The following is a 24191-nucleotide window of genomic DNA, read 5'->3' as shown; positions in this document are numbered from 1 at the left end:
CCTACACAACCCACTGAACCAACTTTAGCCACTGGGGACAGACACCAAAAACAATAGGAACTACGAACCTGCAGCCTGCAAAAAGGAGACCCCAAACACAGTAAGATAAGCAAAAGGAGAAGACAGAAAAACACACAGCAGATGAAGGAACAAGGTAAAAACCCACCAGACCTAACAAATGAAGAGGAAAAAGGCAGTCTACCTGAAAAAGAATTCAGAGTAATGATAGTAAAGATGATCCAAAATCTTGTAAATAGAAGAGAGAAAATGCAAGAAACATTTAACAAAGACCTAGAAGAACTAAAGAGGAAACAAGCAACAATGAACAACACAATAAATGAAATTAAAAATACTCTAGAAGGGATCAATAGCAGAATAACTGAGGCAGAAGAACGGATAAGTGACCTGGAAGATAAAATAGTGGAAATAACTACTGCAGAGCAGAATAAAGAAAAAAGAATGAAAAGAACTGAGGACAGTCTCAGGACCTCTGGGACAACATTACACGCACCAACATTCAAATTATAGGGGTCCCAGAAGAAGAAGAGAAAAAGAAAGGGACTGAGAAAATATTTGAAGAGATTATAGCTGAAAACTTCCCTAATATGGGAAAGGAAATAGTTAATCAAGTCCAGGAAGCACAGAGAGTCCCATACAGGATAAATCCAAGGAGAAACACGCCAAGACACATATTAATCAAACTGTCAAAAATTAAATACAAAGAAAACATATTAAAAGCAGCAAGGGAAAAACAACAAATAACACACAAGGGAATCCCCATAAGGTTAACAGCTGATCTTTCAGCAGAAACTCTGCAAGCCAGAAGGGAGTGGCAGGACATATTCAAAGTGATGAAGGAGAAAAACCTACAACCAAGATTACTCTACCCAGCAAGGATCTCATTCAGATTTGATGGAGAAATTAAAACCTTTACAGACAAGCAAAAGCTGAGAGAGTTCAGTACCACCAAACCAGCTTTACAACAAATGCTAAAGGAACTTCTCTAGGCAAGAAACACAAGAAAAAGAAAAGACCTACAATAACAAACCCAAAACAATTAAGAAAATGGGAATAGGAACATACATATTGATGTTGATAATTACCTTAAATGTAAATGGACTAAATACTCCCACCAAAAGACACAGACTGGCTGAATGGATACAAAACCAAGACCCATATATATGCTATCTACAAGAGACCCACTTCAGACCTAGGGACACATACAGACTGAAAGTGAGGGGATGGAAAAAGATATTCCATGCAAATGGAAATCAAAAGAAAGCTGGAGCAGCAACTCTCATATCAGACAAAATAGACTTTAAAGCAAAGACTATTAGAAGAGACAAAGAAGGACACTACATAATGATCAAGGGATCAATCCAAGAAGAAATAACAATTGTAAATATTTATGCACCCAACATAGGAGCACCTTAATACATAAGGCAAATACTAACAGCCATTAAAGGGGAAATCGACAGTAACACATTCATAGTAGGGGACTTCAACACCCCACTTTCACCAATGGACATATCATCCAAAATGAAAATAAATAAGGAAACACAAGCTTTAAATTATACATTAAACAAGATGGACTTAATTGATATTTATAGGACATTCCATCCAAAATCACAGAATACACATTTTTCTCAAGTGCTCATGGAACATTCTCCAGGATAGATCATATCCTGGATCACAAATCAAGCCTTGGTAAATTTAAGAAAATTGAAATTGTATCAGGTATCTTTTCTGACCACAATGCTATGAGACTAGATATCAATTACAGGAAAAGATCTGTAAAAATTACAAACACATGGAGGCTAAACAATACACTACTTAATAACGAAGTGATCACTGAAGAAATCAAGGAGGAAATTAAAAAATACCTAGAAACAAATGACAATGGAGACACGACGACCCAAAACCTATGGGATGCAGCAAAAGCAGTTCTAAGAGGGAAGTTTATAGCAATACAATCCTACCTTAAGAAACAGAAAACATCTCGAATAAACAACCTAACCTTGCACCTAAAGCAATCAGAGAAAGAAGAACAAAAAAACCCCAAAGTTAGCAGAGGGAAGGAAATCATAATGATCATATCAAAAATAAATGAAGCAGAAATGAAGGAAACAATAGCAGAGATCAATAAAACTAAAAGCTGGTTCTTTGAGAAGATAAACAAAATTGATAAACCATTAGCCAGACTCATCAAGAAAAAAAGGGAGAAGACTCAAATCAATAGAATTAGAAATGAAAAAGGAGAAGTAACAACTGACACTGCAGAAATACAAAGGATCATGAGAGATTACTACAAGCAACTCTATGCCAATAAAATGGACAACCTGGAAGAAATGGACAAATTGTTAGAAAAGCACAACCTGCCAAGACTGAATCACGAAGAAATAGAAAATATGAACAGACCAATCACAAGCACTGAAATTGAAACTGTGATTAAAAATCTTCCAACAAGCAAAAGCCCAGGACCAGATGGCTTCACAGGCTAATTCTATCAAACATTTAGAGAAGAGCTATCACCTATCCTTCTCAAACTCTTCCAAAATATAGCAGAGCAAGGAACACTCCCAAACTCATTCTACAAGGCCACCATCACCCTGATTCCAAAACCAGACAAAGATGTCACAAAGAAAGAAAACTACAGGCCAATATCACTGATGAACATAGATGCAAAAATGCTCAACAAAATACTAGCAAACAGAATCCAACAGCACATTAAAAGGATCATACACCACGATCAAGTGGGGCTTATTTCAGGAAAGCAAGGATTCTTCAATATACACAAATCAATCAATGTGATACACCATATTAACAAATTGAAGGAGAAAAACCATATGATCATCTCAATAGATGCAGAGAAAGCTTTCAACAAAATTCAACACCCATTTATGATAAAAACCCTGAAGAAAGTAGGCATAGAGGGAACTTTCCTCCACATAATAAAGGCCATATATGACAAACCCACAGCCAACATCATCCTCAATGGTGAAAAACTGAAAAAATTCCCACTAAGATCAGGAACAAGACAAGGTTGCCCACTCTCACCACTCTTATTCAACATAGTTTTGGAAGTTTTAGCCACAGCAATCAGAGAAGAAAAGGAAATAAAAGGAATCCAAATCGGAAAAGAAGAAATAAAGCTGTCACTGTATGCAGATGACATGATACTATAATAGAGAATCCTGAAGATGCTACCAGAAAACTACTAGAAATAATCAATGAATTTGTAGCAGTAAAGTAGCAGTATACAAAATTAATGCACAGAAATCTCTTGCATTCCTATACACTAATGATGAAAAATCTGAAAGTGAAATTAAGAAAACACTCCCATTTACCATTGCAACAAAAAGAATAAAATATCTAGGAATAAACCTACCTAAGGAGACAAAAGACCTGTATGCAGAAAATTATAAGACACTGATGAAAGAAATTAAAGATGATACAAATAGATGGAGAGATATATCATGTTCTTGGATTAGAAGAATCAACATTGTGAAAATGACTGTACTACCCAAAGCAATCTACAGATTCAATGCAATCCTTATCAAACTACCATTGGCATTTTTCACAGAACTAGAACAAAAAATTTCAGTTTGTATGGAAACACAAGAGACCCTGAATAGCCAAAGCAATCTTGAGAATGAAAAACGGAGCTGGAGGAATCAGGCTCCCTGACTTCAGACTATACTACAAACCTACAGTAATCAAGACAGTATGGAACTGGCACAAAAACAGAAATACAGATCATGGAACAGGATAGAAAGCCCAGAGATAAACCCACACACATATGGTCACCTTATCTTTGATAAAGGAGGTAGGAATGTACAGTGGAGAAAGGACAGCCTCTTCAAGTGGTGCTGGGAAAACTGGACAGGTACATGTAATAGTATGAGATTAGAACACTCCCTAACACCATACACAAAATAAGCTCAAAATGGATTAAAGACCTAAATGTAAGGCCAGAAACTATCAAACTCTTAGAGGAAAACATAGGCAGAACACTCTATGACATAAATCACAGCAAGATGCTTTTTGACCCACCTCCTAGAGAAATGGAAGTAAAAACAAAAATAAACAAATGGGACCTAATGAAACTTAAAAGCTTTTGCACAGCAAAGGAAACCATAAACAAGACCAAAAGACAACCCTCAGAATGGGAGAAAATATTTGCAAACGAAGCAACTGACAAAGGATTAATCTCCAAAATTTGCAAGCAGCTCATGCAGCTCAATAACAAAAAAACAAACAACCCAATCCAAAAATGGGCAAAGACCTAAATAGACATTTCTCCAAAGAAGATATACAGATTGCCAACAAACACATGAAAGAATGCTCAACATCATTAATCATTAGAGAAATGCAAATCAAAACTACAATGAGGTATCATCTCACACCAGTCAAAATGGCCATCATCAAAAAATCTACAAACAATAAATGCTGGAGAGGGTGTGGAGAAAAGGGAACCCTCTTGCATTGCTGGTGGGAATGTGAATTGGTACAGCCATTATGGAGAACAGTTTGGAGGTTCCTTAAAAAACTACAAATAGAACTACCATATGACCGAGCAATCCCACTACTGGGCATATACCCTGAGAAAACCATCTTTCAAAAAGAGTCATGTACCAAAATGTTCACTGCAGCTCTATTTACAATAGCCAGGAGATGGAAGCAACCTAAGTGTCCATCATCGGACGAATGGATAAAGAAGATGTGGCACATATATACAATGGAATATTACTTAGCCATAAAAAGAAACGAAATTGAGTTATCTGTAGTGAGGTGGATGGACCTAGAGTCTGTTATACAGAGTGAGGTAAGTCAGAAAGAGAAAGACAAATACCATATGCTAACACATATATATGGAATCTAAGAAAAAAAATGTCATGAAGAACCTAAGGGTAAGACGGGAATACAGACACAGACCTACTAAAGGATGGACTTGAGGATATGGGGAGGGGGAAGGGTAAGCTGTGACAAAGTGAGAGAGTGGCATGGTCATATATACACTACCAAACGTAAAACAGACAGCTAGTGGAAAGCAGCCGCATAGCACAGGGAGATCAGCTCGGTGCTTTGTGACCACCTAGAGGGGTGGGATAGTGAGGGTGGGAGACGCAAGAGGGAAGAGATATGGGAACATATATATATGTATAACTGATTCACTTTGTTATAAAGCAGAAACTAACACACCATTGTAAAGCAATTATACTCCAATAAAGATGTTAAAAAAAAAAAGAAAAAAAGAAACAGTCAACCTCAGGTTCATAGCCCAGAGAAAATACTTTTTTAAATGACGGTGAAATAAAACGCTAAGATGGGAAGAGAAAAAAAAAAACCTTAACCCCTACAGTGAACTATGTAAAAAAATTAACTGAAAATGGACCACAGACCTAAAAGCTAGTTAAAATGAAACACTCAATACAGCCTAGATCTATGTAACTGAGAACTTTAAACACTAGGAAAGTCAGAAGAGAATAGGATTGCTAGAGAAAAGCAGCCATGCAGAAGGACTTACAGATGAAGCATATCCAGTGCCAATCCTGTCTGCTTTGCCCGAGTGAGAGAGGAAAAGTTGGGGATGAGGGGTAAGAGAATACATGCTAATTTTATGTAATTATTTGCTTCCCCTCCTTTCTGCAAGGTGCCATCTGAGTTATAGCTCCTCACAGAATTCATGGCCCCATAAAACAGGGAAATAACCTCTTTTTTTTTTTTCCAACTATTCTAGTTATAGCTGAGGAGACAAGAAAAATGTAAAGGGGTAACCCAAAAAGGATTTAACCTAACTTAAATAGAAAAACATCCTAATTACATTTCTGATTTCAAGCCCACCAGAAAAAAGTCTGGTAATTAATTTATCACCCTGAATGTTGTCCCAGGAAATACTCTAAGTGAAAGCTATGCACTTCGTTGAGAAGGCAGGAATCCCTCAACACCAGCAATGAGGTTCACAAATCAGGGCTCCATAAGCCTGGATGCACTCTGAACTTGATGCACTCTGACCACTGAGAACTTGCCCTATCAGTGCCAGATCATTCTCTGGTACCCTCAGCACGGCCTGCTGGAACAGCTCAAAGACCCAAAATCAGTCACTCTGCTGCTGAACTACAAATGCTGACTGAAACAGCATTAAGATACTTATTAATACTTTTAGGCTGAATTTGCTTTTTCTCAGAAATGAATATCAAGTGAAAAAAGTGGGGTCTGGAAAAGAAAGAGATACAGGCAAAGAGTGTAGCCTAGAGACTGGCCTAGTGTTGACAGAGATGAAGGGAAATTCCACCAAGGGAAATGGAGGATGAAAGAATTATGATGATGTAAAACTGAAGAAAATATAGCTCTAATCACAGTTTTGCACTAGGTGGGATCATCTGCCCACCAAACAGGAAATTACATGTGGAATTCTCAGATACTCAAAAATAGCACTTGTCCTTCACTCCAGTTTTTTATTTTTTTACTAAGAGAATAATATATCAGCATAAAAAGTTTTGAAAATAATAATCATAATGTCTGAATATAATTTTCATTTTTGTATAATTCCTTTCAACCTCAATATACTTTTACTTAACAGTTTTAAGCAAGGTATAAGTAAAACTTCATATTCTGCTTTTTTTGCTTAATAAGTATTAATTTTACAATGCAATATTTATCATTTTTAATGACGAAGTAATAATCAGAGCTAATATAATTTATGTACCAATTCTCCTGTTAGGATATCAAAATTGATTCCTCTTTTTCACTATTAAAAGTACCATTTTAAGAAGTACTTTTTCCATAGACATATCAATATTGTTGAACTATTACTATTGGTAATATTTCCATCAAGTCCCCTTTCCACTGAGACCTGTCCTCTCCACCAATGGGGGTGAGAATACACATGGTCATATTTTTAACTTAATTTGGACCCGGACTCTTGCCCCAGCTGACTGGACTAAAAAGAATACCTGACTGAAGCTGAGCCAATTAGATTTTCTCTTTCAGGAATATAAAAGGTATGTCACTGGTGGCTCTGGAGCTGGGGAAGCCATTCCTACCATGTGTATAGATAACAGTCACGAGCTTTTGTAGGGCCACTTTTTTTGTTCAAAACAGGGAACACAGATTCTCAAAGGAATATAACTGACTACTTACCAAATTGATTGTACTTTCTGATCCTAGCCCAACAAATAATGATGATGCCAGCAGCTGCTTTTCTTTCTCTTCTTTAGATTGGGTAAGGGCTTGAGATTGATCGTTTTTTGTTATAATTTGATCTACATTCTCCATTATTATATTCTCTTGAGGGACTGGCAGAGCTTCTGTTTCATCACCAGTTTTGCTTTCCTTCTTGGGAAGATAGCCCTCTTTCCCCCACAATTTCTTTATACCTTCCAGCTTCAAGCTATTTGTCCTAAGGAGATGGATAATGAAATCAAGTCAATTTAAATAATTGCTAAATACTTACCTTCTTGAGGCGTTTTTAAAAACACATCATTGTCACGACCTTTTAGAAATAGCTTTCATATTATATTCTACGTGCCAGAAATAAAACCTAGATCTTTAGATTTTATTTTAGTTATAGCCAACCTCCGCTAACTCTCCAGCCAAAAGATTTAAGGCAACAGAACTCTAGACTTAGTTAAAAATTTCAGATTATTTAATTTTCATTTAATTCCTTGAATAAGATGTCCAAAAATAGAACTACTGTAAATCAGTTCCTTTCACCTATTGACTTTTCAAAAATACCTTTAATTCTGATGGGTTAAAGATCAGAAATGATATAAGTTTCATACCTATAATCACTCAGTGAAGGAATTAACACTACATAAATTCACTACATAAAATCCTGTTGAGAGCAAAAAAAAAAAAATCATTCAAATCTACTCCTATGTGTAAATTTACCTTTAATCCACAAGGTTTTCTTAATGTGAGCACAAGCTACACTTTCAACTATTATAAATGTACATTTATAAAAATGAATGAAGTTTGATCTGTAGAAGAAAACAGTAGTATTTTTGGAAAAAGCATGAAGTTTAGGAGTTTTTTTATACCTGAGATGAAAAAGAATAAAGTTGTGATTAGAATTAGGTCTCACCTACTGTTGTCCCAAAAGCTACAGCTGTGAATCATAAGTGCAGGCTGAAACAACCAAAGACTTCCTCTATTGTTTTCATATAAGAACCATATGTCCTTGGCACTGGCTCATTTAAGTATCCCTCTCATGATCCAAAACTGAATTTTTAAAATTTGTACTACAAGATAGGCAGATCGTGAAATGAATCTAAAAGAAGGATTCAGAAATATCTGTACTATTATTCCATTTTAATTTGTTGGAATCATGGTCAGTTTGATTTTCTGTAGTATGCCAGAAACAAAAACAGATCATTATACTTCATACTGAGTGAAGAACTAATGCTATTAAGTACCAACTGGCTAAAAGAAAGTCTAATGTTAATAAAGAACGTCCTATAGGGAATTAGTCCATGCCTACTCAATGAATTTTACTGTTGAATGTTCCTTTACAAATATCTTTATTCATCCCTTTCTTTCAGGTACCAAAAGAGTTTTCTAAAAAGTTAAAAAAAAACTGTTAGTTATCTATCAAACCTCTTAGAAGAAAACTGGTTGATCTTGTGTGAGCAGACAAAAAAGTCATCAGGGGAACCCCTAAAATGACCCCAGCACTTCTAGGATGCTCAACAGCAACAACTCAAAAGGATTCATGAATGCCCACAGCAGGATTACAGTGTTTTTTGTAACCCTGTTTACCAAAACATATCCTTTAATTATTGGGGGGGGGGGGAATAAAAAGAGCAACTCCCCAAATGATTCAAATATTAGTTTAACTAAAAAAAGGCAGGTGTGGTAGACCCCAGGATGTTCCATCCAGATCCCCCTTCAATGAAGGACTTTGTTGGCGCAGCTGTTAGGAGCATAGCACCCTTAGGGATTTGCCTCAGTTGCAGAGTCACCTCAGTTGCAGATCATGCCCTTTTCCAGGGCAGCCCATATCTAATAATTGATGAACAGAAGTATAGAGTCCTGGCCACCCATTTTAGCCTAACTTAGGACAGCTCAGATGGGCCATTCTAGCTTCAGAGCTTCCTATGGGGTCAGCAGACACTGTTGTTGGCACTGCATTGCTTAACTTCTTCCTCTGCCCAAACCCTCTTCTTTTCCTTTCCTTCCACAGTTGTTGATGCCAAGGGCACTCCTTAATATTCTGCATGCTAAATTCCATCTTGGAATGCACTCCCCAGGGACTTCAACCCACAATAACAGGCAAAAATGAGAAGGGGAAGAAAAAGGAGCCTGAATACATGCCTATTATCAACATAAATTTTTACTGTCATGCATTACATACAGAAAGTCTAAAAAGAAGGTAGATAAATAAGAGAGCAGCATAAAACCATTTCATACACAACATATGCCTCTTTATGATATGAAACACAACATAAAAAATTTTTAAACGTAAGTCATCTTTGCCTGGATTTTGACAACAATAATATTATAATTCATGGTTTTATACGGTATACCTCTGTGTTGTTTCCATTCAAACACAGATGTAGATTATGGCCAAGCAATCTTCAAAAGATTAGGAATGTACTTTGAGCTCTAGAAATTCCCATTTGTGGTAGGGTGCTGCTCTGTAATAGGGCTTAAGGTAAGAAATGCTAAATTGGGCTTGCCCCACTTTATTCTCAGCTTGCCAGAGACTGCAGAAGAATGATCATCTCCTCTCTAAAGCTGATACACCTCACCAATTACCACTTAGGTTCCTAATCTGAAATAATGTGTGAGCTGTGGTCCTCTTTGGAAAGAAATTTTAAATTCATCCCTCAGGTTGCACTTCATGGTTATCCAGCATATGTATAATTCCTGAGCAGCTTTGCCAAATGTCATTTCTCTGAGGGTAGTACATGTACACATACAGGATTTACAAGGCCCTGTCAAGTCCCCCAGATCCTAGTTCAATACTAAAAAAGCAGATGCCATCATCTGTTGTGCAGGCAAAAGGGACTACGTTTCCTCCCTGGATTTGGAGGGTTTCTGTCTCTCCTTCCCTTGCCCCTCTATTCCCTGTTTGAGGCACTTAATTGCTATCACCACCACCATCACATGCTCACAAACCGTATCTGCTCCCCATGCTTATAATACTGAAATTAAATGTCTGGGAAAGAAAAGGGTGTCAACAGAGCAGGAAAAAAAACGCTAAGAAAGAGATTTTGAACTTATGCCATTTCAATCAGCATATCATTCTACATTCCTCATAATCTATGTGTCATTTTTCTGATAAATACTTCTTATAACCATATCACTGGAAGACTGACAAATGCAAAGACTAACATAAAATAAGGTTACTGAGTCTGTTCAAATGTCATCTTTCAAAGTTGTCACCTTTGAGATTTTATCATTTATTCTAACAATGTTGCCATTTCTCAAAACATTTTTGAACTCTTAGAAGAAGTTCCTTCACAAACAAGAAAGCCATTTTCATTACTTTATGTCACATTGGTATACTGACCAAAGTTATCCAGCTTGACTACTAATTTTATGTAGTAAATTCAGCTTTTGGATAATAACAATAATGATAGCAATGACAATTATTAATTTTAGCTACCATTTATCAATCATTTATTACGTACTGGGTTGTATGAGGCACTTTACATACATTATCTCATTTTATTAACTTAATCATATTTCTAGTAATTTATTCATATTTCCAAAATCAAAATTTACCTAAAAAGGATGATTTTTTTTTTTTTTTTTTTTTGCTGTACGCGGGCCTCTCACAGTTGTGGCCTCTCCCGTTGCGGAGCACAGGCTCCGGACGCGCAGGCTCAGCGGCCATGGCTCACGGGCCCAGCCGCTCCGCGGCATGTGGGATCTTCCTGGACCGGGGCACGAACCTGTGTCCACTGCATTGGCAGGCGGACTCTCAACCACTGCGCCACCAGGGAAGCCCAAGGATGAAGATCTGACTCCATGTTAAGACATTTAGAAAAATGTATCACCAATTTTCAAGGTGGCTGGAAAGAAGCTCTGAAAGTATTCTGAACAAAGTACACAGCTTTCTCAAGTGAAGTCCATCATCTTTATGTTCATCTATATATTCGTCAATCTTCCAATGAGATGGTTATAAGAAGTACATTATGAGGAATGCAGAATGATATGAACAGTCACCTCACTGGGTATATGAGTTCTGATACATTTCTTTAAAAATGTGTGTGTGTGTGTGTGTATGCATGATGTGTAGTAATAACACACACATCATTACTATGTGTAAAGCTTGTATACATTCTATACTGTCTTGGAAGTAAGCAAGCTCTCTTAAAGTACAAGGACAGGCTATACACTATCAATACCTCGAGAGCAATAAATAGAAACAGCTGAAACAACAACCCATGCAGAATTTAGCTTTCAGGAATCCTTCAACATGTAAAGACATTTAAACACTCCCATGTTCTCAATTTTAAGAAAGGAACTTACTCTTTTAGCCCGGTCTCTGTACTATTCCCAGATATATCTGAACCAAGAGAAATGCCAGCAGGAGACTGTCGTCCAGAGAAGCCAGATGAAGAAAAGGAGAGTCCATATGGTTCAAAACTGAGAACTAGAATTTTAAAACAACAACAGAGGTTCATATTTAAAACAAAGCAAAAATTATGGAAAAAAAGCAAAATATAAAATAATAGAAAACTAGAATCCAGTGACAATTTTTAAACTGGAAAGGACTTTGGAAATGATCTAATCAAATATTTATAGCAATAATAATAAAGCAGCTATGATTTATTAAATCTCTACTACAGTCTTCATACAATTAGTTAATCAAAGACAGTCTTTCATTTTTCTTTTTACCACCCTTAAAAGCTAAAAAAGAATTCAATTAGGAAAGACAACTGATAAACCAGGTCTACTGAAAAGTTGCTGCTCTCATGCAAAAATGTTTAATGAACTATGAATGAAGACCTGACCATGTTTCTGTTTAACAAAATGCTCTTAGGCACATTCCTGTACCAACTGGACTGATGGAGCCCTCAATGTGAAATCCCCCTTACTGACAAAGAACAAGGTTTACCCAGGTTCAGATTCCTTTGCGTCTGTATACCCAAATGAATTCAATCAGAGCCATAAAATTCATATTGTTATTGTGGTAGAGCAGATACCGATATCCACTTTCCTCTTCTTTCTAAGCTACAGAACCTTCAATTCTTAGCTAGGTACATGGCCACCCAGAAAAGAGATGACATTTCCAGACTCCTGTGCCATGTGACTGAATTCTGACCAATGAAATTATATACACATTTTGTGTACAACTTCTGGGAGGAATCCTCCTGGAAGAAAAAACTTCCTCTCTCCCTTCCTCTTTTATGTTCCTAAAAAACCATCATCAATACTAGGCTGCCTACTTCTGGATTTCATTAATGGAAAAGAGCAATAACCCTCCGCCTTGTATAAAGCCCTGCTTTCTCTGTTTTCTAATATGCTATTTAGCTAAACTTAATCCTAACTGGCACATTATCTCTTTGGACTGTCTGGATTATAATACAAAGGACCTTCTTAAATCATAAAAAGTATCTTAGAAAATAAAATGTGAACTTCTGTAATTATTATCCTCATCTTACAATGAGGAATCTGTGGCAAAGAGCTTGCCAAAAAGTCACCGAAGAGTACAAAGACAAGAAATGAAAGAGGCAAATGAGAAATCAGATACTCTGGTTCCAGAACTGCACTCTCAACCATTATATTACACTGTCTCCTTCAAAGGAAACAGCACCTAATCCAAAGAGTACTAAATAAATTAGCTTGTGTGTTAGCTAAATGAATGATATGACTGTTCACTATAAAAAAATAATGGGCTAATTAATAAACAGGTAAAGGGTTCAGACTAGGTCAGCAGTTTCCAAGTGCTGATTTGATAACCAGGAACAAGCTGACTTCACAGAATCTCTCACGTATCTTTTTATACATACAACCAGGCTTTCAGAGATATACTAACAGAAGGTATAGGAGTAGGTCTAAAAAATCTGTATCATTTTTTTAAAACTCTCTATGTAATTCTGATTCTGAATCATGTTTGGAAACCAACTGTCTAAATCTAAGGTCCTTTTCAGATAGAATATCCTCTCATTTTAAGCTTTCCAATCATCTGGTTTAAACTTCTATCCCAAGGTTAGAAGGCCTCTTTTAAATAGCATCTGTGACAGTCAGTCACCCAGCCTCTGCACTGAATGTTGAGAATTCTTTCATGTGTTTGTTGGCACTCTGTATATCTTCTTTGGAAAAATGTCTGTTTAGGTCTTCTGTCCATTTTTGGATTGGGTTGTTTGTTCTTTTGATATTGAGCTGCTTGTATCTTTTTGAGGTTAATCCTTTGTCAGTTGCTTCATTTCCAAATATTTTCTCCCATTCTGAGTGTTGTCTTTTCGTCTTGTTTATGGTTTCCTTTGCTGTGCAAAAGCTTTTAAGTTTCATTAGGTCCCATTTGTTTATTTTTGTTTTTATTTCCATTTCTCTAGGAGGTGGGTCAAAAAGGATCTTGCCTGTGATTTATGTCATAGTGTTCTTCCTATGTTTTCCTCTAAGAGTTTGATAGTGTCTGGCCTTACATTTAGGTCTTTAATCCACTTTGAGTTTATTTCTGTGTACGGTGTTAGGCAATGTTCTAATTTCATTCTTGTACATGTAGCTGTCTGGTTTTCCCAGCACCACTTATTGAAGAGGCTGTCTTTTCTCCATTGTATATTCTTGCCTCCTTTGTCAAAAATAAGGTGACCATATGTATGTGCGTTTATCTCTGGGCTTTCTCTCCTGTTCCACTGATCTATATTTCTGTTTTTCTGCCAGTACCATACTGCCTTGATTACCATAGCTCTGTAGTATAGTCTGAAGTCCAGGAGCCTAACTCCTCCAGCTCCGTTTTTCTTTCTAAGGATTGCTTTGGCTATTTGGGGTCTTTTGTGTTTCCATACAAATTGTAAAATCTTTTGTTCTAGTTCTGTGAAAAATGCCAGTGGTAGTTTGATAGAGATTGCACTGAATCTGTAGATTGCTTTGGGTAGTATAGTCATTTTCACAATGTTGATTCTTCCAATCCAAGAACATGGTATATCTCTCCAGCTATTTGTAACATCTTTAATTTCTTTCATCAGTGTCTTATAGTTTTCTGAACACAGGTCTTTTGTCTCCTTAGGTAGGTTTATTCCTAGATATTTTATTCTTTTTGTTGCAATGGTAAATGGGAGTGTTTTCTTGATTTCACTTTCAGATTTTTTCATCATTAGTGTATAGGAATGCAAGAGATTTCTGTGCATTAATTTTGTATCCTGCTACTTTACCAAATTCATTGATTAGCTCTAGTAGTTTTCTGGTAACATTTTTAGGATCCTCTATGTATAGGAGCATTTCACCTGCAAACAGTGACAGCTTTACATCTTCTTGTCCGATTTGAGTTCCTTTTATTTCTTTTTCTTCTCTGATTGCTGTGGCTAAAACCTCCAAAACTATGTTGAATAAGAGTGGTGAGAGTGGGCAACCTTATCTTGCTCCTGACCTTAGTGGAAATGGTTTCAGTTTTTCACCATTGAGGACGATGTTGGCTGTGGGTTTGTCATATATGGTCTTTATTATGTGGCGGTAAGTTCCCTCTATGCCTACTTTCTGGAGGATTTCTATCATAAATTGGTGTTGAATTTTGTCGAAAGCTTTTTCTGCATCTATTGCGATGATCATATGGTTTTTATTCTTCAGTTTGTTAATATGTTTTATCACATTGATTGATTTGCATATATTGAAGAATCCTTGCATTCCTGGGATATACCCCACTTGACCATGGTGTATGATCCTTTTAATGTCCTGTTGGATTCTGTTTTCCAGTATTTTGTTGAGGATTTTGCATCTATGTTCATCAGTGATATTGGCCTGTAGTTTTCTTTCTTTGTGACATCTTTGTCTGCCTTTGGTATCAGGGTGATGGTGGCCTTGTAGAATGAGTTTGGGAGTGTTCCTTGCTCTGCTATATTTTGGCAGAGTCTGAGAAGGATAGGTGTTAGCTCTTCTCTAAACGTTTTGATAGATTTCGCCTGTGAAGCCATCTGGTCTTGGGCTTTTGTTTGTTGGAAGATTTTTAATCACAGTCTCAATTTCAGTGCTTGTGATTAGTCTGTTTATATTTTCTATTTCTTCCTGGTTCAGTCTCAGAAGGTTGTGCTTTTCTAAGAATTTGTCCATTTCTTCCAGGTTGTCCATTTTATTGGCATAGAGTTGCTTGTAGTAATCTCTCATGATCCTTTGTATTTCTGCAGTGTCAGTTGTTACTTCTCCTTTTTCATTTCTAATTCTATTGACTTGAGTCTTCTCCCTTTTTTTCTTGATGAGTCTGGCTAACGCTTTATCAATTTTGTTTATCTTCTCAAAAAACCAGCTTTTAGTTTTATTGATCTTTGCTATTGTTTCCTTCATTTCTTTTTCCATTATTTCTGATCTATCTTTATGATTTCTTCCCTTCTGCTCATTTTGGGGTTTTGTTTGTTCTTCTTTCTCTAATTGCTTTAGGTGTAAGGTTAGATTGTTTATTTGAGATGTTTCTTGTTTCTTGAGGTAAGATTGCATTTCTATAAACTTCCCTGTTAAAACTGTTTTGCTGCATCCCATAGGTTTTGGGTGTTCGTGTTTTTATTGTCATTTGTTTCTAGGTATTTTATGATTTCCTCTTTGATTTCTTCAGTGATTTCTTGGTTATTTAGTAGTGTATTGTTTAGCCTTCACATATTTGTATTTTTTACAGATTTTTTTCCCTGTAATTGGTATCATCTCATAGCATTGTTGCTGGAAAAGATACTTGATATGATTTCAATTTTCTTAAATTTACCAAGGCTTAAATTGTGACCCAAGATATGATCTATCCTGGAGAATGTTCCATGAGCACTTGAGAAGAAAGTATGTTCTGTTGTTTTTGGATGGAATGTCTTATAAATATCAATTAAGTCCATCTTGCTTAATATATCATTTAAAGCTTGTGTTTCCTTATTTATTTTCATTTTGGATGATCTATCCATTGGTGAAAGTGGGATGTTAAAGTTCCCTACTATGATTGTGTTACTGTCGATTTCCCCTTTTATGGCTCTTAGCATTTGCCTATGCATTGAGGTGCTCCTATGTTGGGTGCATAAATATTTACAATTGTTATATCTTCTTCTTGGGTTGATCCCTGATCATTATGTAGTGTCCTTCTCTGTCTCTTGTAATAGTCTTTATTTTAGTGTCTATTTTGTCTGATATGAGAATTGCTACTCCAGCTTTCTTTTGATTTCCATTTGCATGAAATATCTTTTTCCATCCCCTCACTTTCAGTCTGTATGTGCCCCTACCTCTGAAGTGGGTCTCTTGTAGACAGCATATATACGGGTCTTGTTTCTATATCCATTCAGCCAGTCTATGTCTTTTCGTGGGAGCATTTAATCCATTTACATTTAAGGCAGTTATCGATATGTATGTTCCTATTACCATTTTCTTAATTGTTTTGGGTTTGTTACTGTAGGTCTTTTCCTTCTCTTGTGTTTCCTGCCTACAGAAGTTCCTTTAGCATTTGTTGTAACGCTGGTTTGGTGGTGCTGAATTCTCTTAGCTTCTGCTTGTCTATAAAGGTTTTAATTTCTCTGTCAAAACTGAATGAGATCCTTGCTAGGTAGAGTAATCTTGGTTGTAGGTTTTTCTCCTTCATCACTTTAAATATGTCCTGCCACTCCCTTCTGGCTTGCAGAGTTTCTGCTGAAAGACCAGCTGTCAACCTTATGGGGATTCCATTGTATGTTATTTGTTGTTTTTCCCTTGCTGCTTTTAATATTTTTTCTTTGTATTTAATTTTTGATAGTTTGAATATGTGCCTTGGCATGTTTGTCCTTGGATTTATCCTGTATGGAACTCTCTGCGCTTCCTGGGCTTGACTATTTCCTTTCCCATATTAGGGAAGTTTTCAACTATAATCTCTTCAAATATTTTCTCAGTCCCTTTCTTTTTCTCTTCTTCTTCTGGGACCCCTATAATTCAAACGTTGGTGTGTTTTACGTTGTCCCAGAGGTCTCTGAGACTGTCCTCATTTCTTTTCATTCTTTTTTCTTTATTCTGCTCTATTTTATCTTCCAGGTCACTTCTCCATTATTCTGCCTCAGTTATTCTGCTATTGATCCCTTCTAGGGTATTTTTAATTTCATTTATTGTGTTGTTCATCATTGCTTGTTTGCTCTTTAGTTCTTCTAGGTCCTTGTTAAACGTTTCTTGCATTTTCTCCATTCTATTTCCAAGATTTTGGATCATATTTACTATCATTATTTTGAATTCTTTTCAGGTAGAATTTCCTCTTCATTTGTTTGGTCTATTTCCTCTTCATTTGTTTGGTCTGGTGGGTTTTCACCTTGCTCCTTCATCTGCTATGTGTTTCTTTCTTCTCATTTTGCTTAACTTACTGTGTCTGGGGTCTCCTTTTCACAGGCTGCAGGTTCATAGTTCCCGTTGTTAGTGATGTCTGTCCCCAGTGGCTAAGGTTGATTCAGTGGGTTGTGTAGGCTTCCTGTTGGAGGGGGCTGGTGCCTATGTTGTGGTGGATGAGGGTGGATATTGTCTTTCTGGTGGGCAGGACCGCATTCAGTGGTGTGTTTTGGGATGTGTGTGACCTTATTATGATTTTAGGGAGCATCTCTGCTAATGGGTGGGGTTGTGTTCCTGTCCTGCTAGTTGTTTGGCATAGAGTGTCCAGCACTATAGCTTGCTTGTCGTTGAGTGGAGCTGGGTCTTAGCATTGAGGTGGAGATCTCTGGGAGAGCTTTCACCGTTTGATATTACATGGAGCCAGGAGGTCTCTGATGGACCAATGTCCTGAACTCAGCTCTCCTACATCAGAGGCACAGGCCTGATACCCGGCTGGAGCATCAAGACCCTATCAGCCACACGGCTCAGAAGAAAAGGGAGAAAAAGAGAAAGAAACAAACAAATAACAATAATAAAATAAAGTTATTAAAATAAAAACTAAAAAAAAATTATTAAAAATTTTTTAAAAATTAAAAAAAAAGAAAGAAAGAAAGAAGAGAGCAACCAAGCCAAAAAAACAAATACACCAATGATAACAAGCACTAAAAACTATACTTAAAAAAAAGGACAGACAGAACCCTAGGACAAATGGTAAAAGCAAAGCTATACAGACAAAATCACACAAAGAAGCATACACATACACACTCACAAAAAGAGAAAAAGGAAAAAAATATATATATCTTTTGGGAAGTCTGAGGACTTCTGCCAGCATTCAGTAGGTGTTCTGTAGGAGCTGTTCCACGTGTAGATGTATTTCTGATGTATTTGTGGGGAGGAAGGTGATCTCCATGTCTTACTCCTCCTCCATCTTGAAGTTCTCTGCAGTTCTTTTATACCTTGATCATTTGGCTATACCTCTCTGACCATCCCCAGCTGTTATTAATTTTATTTTTTGAGAGACTAACAGTCTAAACTTGATGTGGTTTTCAAAAATCCACAGTTCTGTAGACAGGAGATTATCCTGCTACTTCCCCTTATTATCTCTGGTTTTATCTAACATTGGGGCTACAACATATTCAAATAACATTTTAACAGAATAATCCACACTGATTCCTCAATGCTTTTCTTGGGTAGGAACTGGTAATAAAAGTTAGTTCCCCAGTATCCCACCTATGTTTGCTAATTCTCATTATCTTACAATATTTTCCTGAAGTTTATTGTTACGAACTTGGCATTTTTCTACCCAAGAGAGCTAAGTACTGTATCCTTCATAAAAGTGACATTTGACTACTACTCTGCAAATGATTTATAAAAATCTCAAACAAGATCAGTATCAGAACCGACTGCCAATTGAAGGATTCCAGAATTAACAACTTTTTAGGCAGAAAATACCTATTTTTCCCCCACTCTTTACTTTCTGTAATAACCACAATTATAAGATCCATGATTTTATAACTTATTCTTCACGTACACAGCATAAGCACTTGCTATGTCCTGTCTCGTAACTGATTTCCTTTTCCATGATATAAAAGACAGTTTAGGCTCATGAAATTTCAATTTTACTTTAGAGAACTTTTGAAAAATAGGTTTGGGAGGAGAGGGGAAGAGCCTAATTTGACAGTTTAACCCCATTTATAATGATGATTCCATGATCAAAAATGTACTTGGCAACTGAATATACTAGCTTGGAGAGTTTCAGGTCTATTATATTTGCATCAGCCACTTAACTTATTTTAAGAAAGAAGAAAGGCAATGCCAGAAATTAGGCTCCTTGTCCTAACCCCTCTTGCCTACCCTAGCCTTGAATTGCAGTAATAAGAGCAACTGATGGGGAATTCCCCAGTGGTCCAATGGTTAGGGCTCTGCACTTTCACTGCAGGGGGCATGGGTTTGATCCCTGGTCAGGGAACTAAAATCCCACATGCCACACAGCACAGCCGAAAAAGAAAGAGCAACTGATGGCTCCCGGACATTTGAAAATAAGGAAATATGACAACTGGACCATGTCTCCCACTCTGGAACTCCAGATTTTCACTCCATGCCTTGGATGTCATAAGGCCTCTATATGCACTACAGTCAGAGGTGGGGCAACTGTAATTCAAAACTTTTATTTCCCCTCACATATTTTATCAATATATGAGGAGTTAAATGGGAAGGAAACTGATTACCCTTTGAAAGAAAATTGTATTTTCTAGGCCTTTAGGTATCGTTGTGCTAAATAATGTCAAAAACTTTAAAAGAACAAATACTTCTGCAAAAAAAATAACATCAAGCCTATTATTAGTGTTTATACTTTTTGGTTTCATTGTAGGATGAACCATTTAGTTGTACTCATATGCCTAGCGCAGAACCTAAAAAATAATAAGTACTCTACAAAATCATTAAATAATGAATAGGAGGAAAAAAAAGACCTTTCAGCATTGAACTTTTCAGTATTAACATTCTGAATTCCTATACAAATAATATTCAGTGGTCTCCCTTTATTCATACATATGTGTGTGTGTATATATATATATATATATATATATATATATATATATCCCATCCACCATCAAATATCTCAGTGATCTCCTCTTTACTAAAATAATGACAGAAGTCTTTCCCTGACAGCCTACATTTTTTAAATGTAAAGTTATTCTTTTCTTTCTAGGCTGTTCCTAAATTCACTGATCAGACATTTCACTGGAGGAAGCATTTTAACACACTTAAGCTATACAAGATTGTTCAGAATAAAATGAAACTCACTAGTTCATAGAAACCAGAGTTTTCTTCTGAAACTCTTCTGCAGATATGCTCACGCTGATATCTGTAAGCCCTTTAGCACAGTGACCAACATGATAATTCCACCTTCAAGTTCTTTTAAAATTCCAGGATGGCTGCCATATCTTAGGTACTTATGTACATGAAACCTATGGCTTTGGGAACACCTCTAGGCTAACTTTTTTTTCCTGTTTACCCCAAATAAGGTCAGGGTGAACAAGTCACAAGCAGACTTAACAAGAGATAGTGAATCTCCTTAGTTATTTACTTACATGACTATAATATCAATTGCATTAAAAAGTGATGTCCCTACAATCTAGCTTATTATAAACCCATGAAAAATTACCTTTTTCCTGAGAAAGCTTTTCCTCCTGCCGTTGGTGGTGAGGTTTGTAAGGTGCTGCCCCCTGACTTAGTTCTTCAGCCACAAAACCATCCAGAAAAGATAAGGAAGCATCTACCTATATTAAAGTAAAGCAAAAATTAGGAATTAAAAAAACTTACCCTAAACATTAGACTGCACATTCACAGAAGTGATTTCAGCCCATATTTCCTAAAAATAATTTTTAAGTGAAAAACAGAACTTCAACTCTAAAATTGCTACTCAACTCTCTATCTTTCTGAAACATCTATAATCAAAACGCTCAGCTAAGAATCTAACAATATAAGTCATGTGCACTTATTATTCATTTCACTGCACTGCAGAATACATTTTTGAGCATCCAACATGTTAAGGCATCATGTTAGATGCTATAACTGAGACAAAGTAAGACACAAGTCCTGCCTCATGAGACTTGTAACCTACCAGAGGAGAAGACACATACACTATGAGCTATAGTGTCTACATTAGTTTCCTCCTGCTGTGGGCTAAAAACAAATCCCCCAGCAAAGGCTATTTCCTTCTGGAGGCTCCAGTGGAGAATAGGTTTCTTGTCTCTTCCAGCTCCTAGAGGCTGCCAGCATTCCTCGGCTTGGGGCTATATCACTCCAATCTTTGCTTCTATTATTACTTGGCCTTCTCCTCTCTGACCTCTTGCCTCACTTTTATAAGGACCCTTGTGATTATATCATGCCTACTCAGATAATCCAAGATCTTTCCGTTACAAAACCCTTAACTTAATCAAACCTACAAAGTCCCTTTTACCATATAAAGTAACATGCACAGGTTACAGGGATTAAGATGTGAATATCTTGGGGAGGCCCATTATCCAGCCTCCCACAGTGCCTTTAACTATCCTATTCCATTCTACCTAAAAATGCTTTGTTACAAACCTGTGGAAAATTACTTAATTTCAATCAAGTACAAGAATAGAAAGGTACAAGAGAATGCTTAAATGAAAAGAAATAAAGAGATGAAGAAAGAGTAAGGGGAAAAGGAGAAAACAAAAAGTGAGGAGAGAAATAAAAATGAGATACACAAGAGGATATAGCAGTAACGACCTCAGAAACCACAGATTTGCCTCTCCTAATTTAGCCAAGTGTATACAAACAGCTCAGATAATTTAGAACAGCAGGTAATTCTCAAAAAATTTAAGTGGCATGTCACACTGTGCATTTGGCAAAGTTTAGTTTTGATAAGATTTTTTTTTTTGAGTTTTTTTTTCCATGTGGACCACTTCTAAAGTCTTTATTGAATTTGTTACAATATTGCTTCTGTTTCACGTTATAGTTTTTTGGTCACGAGACATGTGGGATCTTAGCTCCCCAACCAGGGATTGAACCCACACCCCCTGCATTAGAAGGCAAAGTCCTAACCACTGGACCGCCAGGGAAGTCCCTCGATAAGATTCTTAAGAGATGAAGCCATGTCATCATCATTATCTTTTATTGTAAGAAAGGGAAGTAGAGTAACTAACTAGTTTAATACTATGTATAGCATATTTATTCATATAGTCTCTGGAATGCCTACCAAATGTTAAACCAAGGCCTCTACCCATGAGGAGCTAATGAAAAAAATTAATGAACAAAGGTTCAAAATGAATACAAGCCATGAACATCTGAGCCATAATTAGTGGGAATACTGCCCATCCTCCCCTCTTCTTCAACTATATGACATCTAATATAAAAATCTGAACAAATCTGACTTCCTTCTGGAAGTTTTCAGATTTACACCAATCTGACAGAGAACTCAGAGGTGAGCAGTAACTAAGTGCTTTGGATTAAAAGCAGCACTGGCTGAAAGTAGGTGGGAGAAGAAAAGGCGGGTGATCAGGTTCCAAAGTAGTAAAGATTTAGATAGTAGATGGACAAAATAAAATGGAGAACTGTTTTTTTCTTACATTCTCAAAGAAAAGAGAGCAATAATAAAATGACATATTAGAGAAGTTCAAAGGAGATAAAATTTTTAAGTTCTCAAATTATTATATGTGAGATTGTCATAGACTATAAACCCCTGCACTGCAGTTCTCCAGAACCGATTAGTCTTCCTGACTATTTAGGATCACTACTGAGTAGAAGCTCTCAAATGCTCTCTCACACTAATGTGAGAAAAATGCCAACCTTCATCTAAAGTGCTACAGAAATTACATTTTGGCATATCCCAGATATATCACAAATGCAAGAATTATTGTTTAAACACAATGCAATTTTGTAAAAGATGGAATGCAGATATCTTACCACCATGTCTTCACAACTCTTATCAACTGGAAACAAGCCCTTCATAAATTTCACATTCTCATGCAAATGTTTTAATTCAAATGCATGCTGTCTCAAACAAGTATCCAAAGATGTGGTAAATTCCTGGATTAATCTCTCAACTATATTAGAAGAGTGTGCTTGAGGTGTCAACTTGGTCACAGCAGCAATTATCCAGGCTTTTGTTTCTGAAGAAATGGAGTCACTTCTAAGTAACTTGTAGAGCTTGGTTATAACTTCCTCTGGCGTTTCCTTATCTAAGAGGTAGGAATACTCCCCTAAAACCTAAAATAAAGAAATGTATATATGCAAATATCAAGTTATATAACAACTATACTCAGAAATTTAAACAAAGTGCCTACTGCCAGAGTGAATTTAATTTATACTAAACATATTCTCATGGTGAAGAAATTATTAAAGATACAATTGTATATTTTAGGTTCAAAATTACACCAAGAACTGGAAGTGAGTACAAAAAGGTTTTCCACATCTTTATCGTTAACAATATATAAAGTAGCATACCGCTACAAGTTAGCTTTCTTCTGAACTTCCAGGTTTGGATGTTGGTTTTTAAAAGCACTTTCACATTCTGTTACTATTTTTTCCAATAAGCATTTAAACAAGTGGTTCTCACATACTAGTATGCGTAAGAGCCACCTGAGGTGTTTCATAGAAATACACATTTCTATACTCTCCTCCCAGATAATCTGATTTAGTATGTCTGTGGTGGGGATATACAATACACATTCTGAAAAAGCATCAGCTGATTCTGATGTAGATGATCCACAGAAGAGACTCTGACGAACACTGATCTATTATTTTACACATACTCTTTCCTACATTTAATTTATTCAGGTGATATATAATCCTATCGGTCTAAGGATCGTTAATAAACTGATAATTCATGGAGTGTGAGATCTTTCCTAAGTAGTATTTATGAAGTATATTCATGTATAATACTGGGACCAGCAAGAAAAAAACAGTGAGGTGCGGTGATAGGCAAGGGAAGATTTATGGCTAGTAACAAGAAGAGGAAAAAAAAAGAAATAGGACTACATAAATTCAATCCTTAAATAGTAAGATAACTTTTTGACTGGTTTAATAAAAGATGGAAGGAAGTTCTAGAAGAACAGGTAACCTAAATCCTAGTTCAAAAATCAATGGACTTGAGCTTCCCTGGTTGCACAGTGGTTAAGAATCAACCTGCCAGACGTAGAGAGTGGACTTGAGGACACGGGGAGGGGGAAGGGTAAGCTGGGACGAAGTGAGAGAGTGGCATG

The 24191-nt window shown here is 36.5% G+C and overlaps 1 protein-coding gene across 4 annotated transcripts in view; it reads right to left on the bottom strand.

The window, feature by feature from the left end:
• The window catches only part of AP4E1 (adaptor related protein complex 4 subunit epsilon 1), a 107203-nt gene that overhangs the window by 46197 nt on the left and 36815 nt on the right, over positions 1 to 24191 (bottom strand). For all 4 annotated transcript variants that reach the window (XM_060005236.1, XM_060005235.1, XM_060005237.1 and 1 more), the window contains 4 exons: positions 22894 to 23196; positions 20624 to 20738; positions 11482 to 11605; positions 7144 to 7402 (listed from right to left, as the gene is read on the bottom strand). In XM_060005236.1, coding sequence (XP_059861219.1) covers positions 7144 to 7402; positions 11482 to 11605; positions 20624 to 20738; positions 22894 to 23196 — 801 coding nt within the window. The remainder of the gene's footprint in view (positions 1 to 7143; positions 7403 to 11481; positions 11606 to 20623; positions 20739 to 22893; positions 23197 to 24191) is intronic.

This window comes from Delphinus delphis, chromosome 2 (assembly GCF_949987515.2).
Source record: "Delphinus delphis chromosome 2, mDelDel1.2, whole genome shotgun sequence".
NCBI classification, from domain to species: Eukaryota; Metazoa; Chordata; class Mammalia; order Artiodactyla; family Delphinidae; genus Delphinus; species Delphinus delphis.
The sequence above is the reverse complement of the archived record's forward strand: the minus strand, read 5'-3'. Positions and strand labels throughout refer to the sequence as shown.